We start from the raw sequence: 5,670 nt of genomic DNA, 5'->3' as shown, positions 1-5,670 counted from the left end.
TTGGTGATAACCCCAGCCACTGGGAAGAGGGGAGAGAGAATCTGGCAGAGGTAGCAGCTGGGCAGAGACCAGGTAGAACCGGGCAGGAGTTGCCAATGAGATCACCAGCTTAAAAAATAACAACAAAAAAAAAACAACTGAGAAGCAGCATTGCTCATGAGGCTGTTTGGTTTGACACGCTCCCCAGCCCACCCACGATGGAGGAGGCAGGTTCAGCGCAGGGCACCTTGCACTGTGGAGGGGAGGGTTCCCTGGGCTCCCTGCAGGGCTCAGCCACAGCGTGTCCCTCTCACCCTACCCCATCACGGGTGGGAGCACCCTGACCAGCCCAGGGGACGGCCCCGCTGCCTTCCAGTCTGTGCTTTGGCTCTGGAGAAGGGGTACCCTGCTTCAGCTCCCCCCAGCCCCGCTGGGGCAACCCACCAGCACTGCCACCCGACCCCCGCTGAACAAAAGGGAAAGGCAACAAAACAAAACCCATGGCACAAACGGAATGGGGACCGCCAGGCACTGGCCTGAGGCCACCGAGAAGGAGCGAGCAGCTCCACGTCCCGGTGCCGTCACCCCTGCCGCGAGCTGCAAGCTCCCGCGTGCTACAGCTCTGACTGCGAGCGGGAGATGCGTGGGCCCTTGCGGATCTCCTTCCGCTTCTCCTCCTTCTTCCTCCGCTTCTCCTCCTCCCGCAGCGCCTTCTGGAAGGTGTCAGCACTGGGGAAAAACTGCGGGGTGACAGCAGGGGGTCAGCGCAGGGGACTCCTTCCCCCCGAACCCACCGAAGCCATTGCAACACCCCTGTGGTGCCAGGTGGGTGAGGTCAGGTGTGGTACAAGGTCCCAATGCTCCCATGGGGCAGGGGGCCACAGGAGTGGGGAGATGGCACTGGGCACCCAGAGGCAACTGCACACAGCCCAGCTGTGGAACCTGATGCACAAGCTTTGGCCAAGCTTCCTCTGTGATGGGGGTTTTTGGCCATTCTGCACCAAGACGCCCGATCCCTTCTCCAGCCAGCTGCCCAGACCCACAACAAGGATGGGGAAACCCATGGGGCAATGTTGCCCCATGCCAGCAGTGTTGCCACCTCACCTCGGAATGGTCTGTTTTAAAGGGATTACGGTAATCAGGTGATTTCTCGCTGATTCCCAGCTCCTGAGCCATCTGCAGAGCAAAGCCAAGACTGTGTCGGGGAGCAACACCTCCCACCCCACACCCCCCTGTGACGAGTGTCCCCTCCTCACCATCAGCCCCCTCTGTGCTCTTCCCCCATCCCTCAGCCCAAGGATATCCCTTGGCCATAGAGTACACTCCCTCTGCCCACCCTCCTTTGACCCCCAAAACCACATCCCCCAGACCCAGCAGTGGGGGGGAGCAGGAGCCGTACCAGCCCCAGGACCTGGGAGTGAGGTCCCTGCTCGAACACGCCCGTCAGGTTGCAGAAGCCGATGCCCCAGCGAATGAGGCTGTTCCAGTTGGAGTTGCGGTCGAAGTAGTGGTGCACGATCTTGGGGAAGCGCAGGACGACGTCCCCGAAGAAGGCGGTGTTCTCCACCACGTGGGAGTACGCTGCAGGGACAGTCACCCACCCCGTTGGCACACCAGCACGCGCACCCAGTCACATTGGCACCTACGTCCCCGCCGGGAGGTGAGGAGGCTGGGGGCAAACAGGTAGGCTCCCCAGTACGAACTGGTCACAGAGGCAGCAATAAGGTCCCCGAAAGACAGGGACCAGCCAGATCTGGTCTGGGTACACAGGGGTTTCGTACCTACCCCGGCACCAGTCCCAGGAGGAATGTCAGCAACGCACCAGAGCTCTGGAAAGAGGAGCGGGGTAAGGACAGGGTAAGGACAGGAGCAGACCTACCATCCTTTATCTTCTCGTCCTGAGGGAAGGGCCCATCGGGAGGAACATCAGCAGCGATAAGCACAGCCCGGGAGTCTTCCAGCACCTGCCAGAGCCTTCTGTTATTGTTCCACCCTGCCTGCCCTTCCCTGTGCCTTCAGGGCACCCCAGGGGTGCTGCCCCAGCCACCCTACTTGAAACTCCACAGCATCCTTCCTTCAGGTCCTAAATCCCACCTGCCTGCCCAGCTCTTCTCTTTGACCCCGCAAAGGTCCCTCTTGCCCGCCCTCCCCAGCCCCATGGCACACTGAGCCTAGAGAGCAGCCTGTGTTGTGGCTCACTTTGAAGAGTCCCTTGAGCATGATGTCAATGATTTTGTATTGCTGGTTGACGTCATTGAGCTCAATCAGGTTCTTCAGCGCGTTCATCTGGTCCTTGCGCTTCACCTCAAACAGCTTCTTATCTGCACCACCGTCAAGGGCACTCCCACCACGCTCCTGCTCTCCACCCGCAGCTGGCACCATCCCACCCCCCAGTTCTCCACGGGGTGCCTGAGGACTTGGGGGCAGTGCCTGAGCCATGATCAAACACGGGTTTCCAGTGAGCCTCTTTTCCTGGCCACCCCAGCAAGGTGCTTAACAACACAGGGCACTCATGGGGAGCTTTCTAGTTGCCAGCCCCTGCTCTGGCTGATAGGCTGGAGGAGGAACATGAACACCCACTTTCCCCATACATGTCTCCAAAAGCACACATATTAAATATATTTTCATAATTTGCTTGTTTGCCAGGGAATGCTGCCGTCTGCTAGGAAGGGCTTGCATTAGCCCACTTCCTTGAGGGCAATAAATGCCTGTGGCACAGAGGAAACCAAGCACCAGGAGCCCTCTTCCCTCATCCCAGCTGGTGCCCCAAAGCACTGAGACCCACATGTGTGCTCTGCCACCCAGCTGGTCACACTGCTCCCCAGAGAGGACTGGGAAACCTGCTCAGTGCCCAGCATGCTAGAGCAGAAAGGAAAAGCGCTGCACTTGGGAGACCACCAGGCACCACTGAAAAACCAGTCTCTGCTCTTGCACCAAGCTGGGCACTTGGTTAGCAAACCCAGGAGCTTGGCTAAAGCCCTTCTACAGAAGAGCAAAGAGGCAACTGCCCAGCAGTTTTGTGTCCTTTCTCTTCCACCTCCCTATGCCCCTTCCCGTGGCCTCTGACCCTTTTCCCGCAGGGGAGCCTTCTCCAGCCTCAGCAGACGTGAGTGTGTACGTGGGACAGAAGGATCAGGCTGCAGAGAAGGATACAGATTTCCAAGCCAGAGTCCACCCTCTGCTTTCCCAGGTCTGCGAAGCTGCCCGGGGACAGCAGCAGCACCAGCAGAAAGGGGCTGATGAAGAAAAAATCCATGTCGGCCACCACAGCCTGCAACAAAACAGACCAATAAAACCAATGACTAGCGAGGAGACTTATCAAAGGGAGAAGTCACATGAGCCTCTTCGGACCGACGGCACATCACCCTCAGCACCACGTTCCTTGACCACCTCTCCCTTGTCCCCGTGAGGGATTTGAGGGAGATGGTGGCCAGCGCAGGGCCATGGGGTGATGCCGCAGCCGGGCCGCCCTCCCCTGCCAGGGAAGCCCTGGTCTCCCCCTCCTCTCTACCTGCCTCCACTGCCAGCTGGGCACCCAGAGATCTGACTGAGCACTAATCCAGCAGAAAAATTAAGTCCTACCCCTTCTCCCAAAAATAACAGCTAGCTTTTTGTTGGGTTTGTGAGTTAGAGCAGCCCAGCAGCAGAGTCGAAGGGAGGAAGAGGATCATCAAGGGGCTGAAGTCCACCTCTCCTTCAAGCACCAGGCTCGACTGGCTCACCCACCTCACTTTACCTCTTGGGGTGCTGGTACCCAGACCCTTCCACTCACTGCAAGCTGGGTGCCAGCTGCAGGCCCCACACTGAAAAGCAGCAGTTGGGTGACCTGGCAGTAACTCCCTCCTCGCCCCAAGCACGTCCCTCCCCAGGCAGAGTCTGAGTCTCTGCACGGATGTGGTCGGGCAGAGCTGCTCCTGGCTGCGAGGGTCCCTCAGACAGTGCAAAAGAGAAGCTAGAGGAGAGGGTCCTTCAGAACAAGGAGCCTGGGACAGCCTAGACCTCAGAAAGCAGAGCAGTACCTCGCCTCCAGGCTGTGGGACTCGAAGTGGCTTGTTCGCAGGGACAAGGTTTCTGCAGAGCTGAGCAGTGGCCACCAGCAATTACAGAAGCAGCAGCAGCTCTTTCAGAGGCATCCCCGGAGCCGCCTCCTGCTCCCGAGGGAAAGGCAGACATGTAAGGCCACCAGCACTGCCCTCACCCTGCCAACCAGCTCCCCTCCGAGCCTGAGCTCGCCTGCTGACCGAGCCTCCCTCTGTGATGCCCTAACACTGAAAGAAACTCCTTCACACCAAATCAGGTTTGTTTTTTTTTTCTTATTGTTTTTCTTTTTAAAACAAATACAATTTGTTCAACCTCAGGCCCATGAGTGAGGCAGAGCAGGTGGCACCAGCAGCTCTCCCAGCCCCATGAGGAGCAGCAGCAGCTCCTGCTCCTGCCACACATCTCCCACCAAGGCTGAGCCAAGCGCCCTCACACCCCCGGCACAGGCAGGGAAATGGCGTCAGGCAAACATGAGAAACCCTCTGCATTATTTTGTGGCTGTGCTTTGCAAAAGGCAGCATCTCTGGAAGGAGATGGATCAGAGTAACTATGACCAGCGTTACAGAAGAAGACACAGCTACCCCCTGTGTGAGCCCCGCATCATGCCCTGTGTTTCGGACACAATGCAGAGCCAGGAGAGCAGCACAAGCTTCCCACGCTGTGCCTGGGGTCTGTCCCCTCTGCCTGCTGTGGTGTGAGGCTTAAGGCATATTCCAGTGACCCCGGAGGCCACAAAGCATGCCAACATGCTGAGGTTGTAAGGAGAAATTCTCCAGCCTGGGCAAGCAGATGCTCTGCTGGACCCACCAGCCTGGTCAGCTTCCAAGAGACTGCTTCACCCTGCCAAAAACCACGGCCCAAGGGCTGGAGGCCTGGCTCAGCGAGGGGGTGCAGAGCCCCCCACAGCTGCTCGCTCCCTCACAGGCTTTCAAGGAGGAGGAAGAGCAGCAACTCAAAAGCGGACACTGTGACTGCCCTGGGACCCAGGCTCCTGCTTGCCCCTCGGATTGGATACGCAGCCATAAGGACCAGGCTGGCTATTTCCCATGCTCGTGGAGAACCAGGGAGACTGCGGAGGCAGCTGGTGGCCTCCAGGCCAGGCTGAAAGGCAAAGGGCAGAAATGCTGCCCACAGCAGCTCTGCCACGCTGCCCACAGCAATCCCAGCACACGTGGTCAGGGCAGGGGCTCCCGCATCCCACCCTTCCAACACAGGAGCCAGGTGGCCAGAGGGTGCCCCAGAGCTGCTCCAAGGAGGAGGCCACTGAGCTGCAAAAAAACCCGCTCAGGCAGCAGCAGGGCAAAGTGTGGCTCCCTGCCAAAGCACTTTCTGGCCAGCTGGTTGCTGCAGCAGAAAGCCCACCAGCCTGCCTGGCTGCCCTCAGTCTCAGAATGGAGATGGGCATTTCCAGAAACATGACAGCAGATGCTCTAGTATAGATGGTTAATGTTTTCAATGACTTTACAAATCTTCCTGCAGCAGCCCTATAGATTGTACCATGGGACAAGGTCAGAAGAGGAGGACTGGAGAACTATGCCATACCAGAGGCCCATCACCTTTTTATCTGACCCCTTCCCTGCTGACACTCACTCTCACATCAAAGCTACTGATCACCATCGTCCATCAGGGCTGAAACACCCCAGTGAAAAT

The 5,670-nt window shown here is 58.3% G+C and overlaps 1 protein-coding gene across 1 annotated transcript in view; it reads right to left on the bottom strand.

The window, feature by feature from the left end:
* Positions 1-574: 574 nt before the first annotated feature.
* CCDC134 (coiled-coil domain containing 134) overlaps positions 575-5,670 on the bottom strand; it is a 6,255-nt gene continuing 1,159 nt past the window's right edge. Inside the window, exons 2-7 of the mRNA XM_010167336.2 lie at positions 3,133-3,250; positions 2,179-2,300; positions 1,859-1,943; positions 1,379-1,560; positions 1,084-1,155; positions 575-719 (exon numbers count right to left, since the gene is read on the bottom strand). Of these exons, the coding sequence (XP_010165638.1) occupies positions 594-719; positions 1,084-1,155; positions 1,379-1,560; positions 1,859-1,943; positions 2,179-2,300; positions 3,133-3,235 (690 nt within the window). The 5' untranslated portion in view covers positions 3,236-3,250 and the 3' untranslated portion in view covers positions 575-593. The remainder of the gene's footprint in view (positions 720-1,083; positions 1,156-1,378; positions 1,561-1,858; positions 1,944-2,178; positions 2,301-3,132; positions 3,251-5,670) is intronic.

Source organism: Antrostomus carolinensis, unplaced genomic scaffold, assembly GCF_000700745.2.
Source record: "Antrostomus carolinensis isolate BGI_N321 unplaced genomic scaffold, ASM70074v2 scaffold31794, whole genome shotgun sequence".
NCBI classification, from domain to species: Eukaryota; Metazoa; Chordata; class Aves; order Caprimulgiformes; family Caprimulgidae; genus Antrostomus; species Antrostomus carolinensis.
This window is presented reverse-complemented; position numbering and strand designations above follow the sequence as displayed.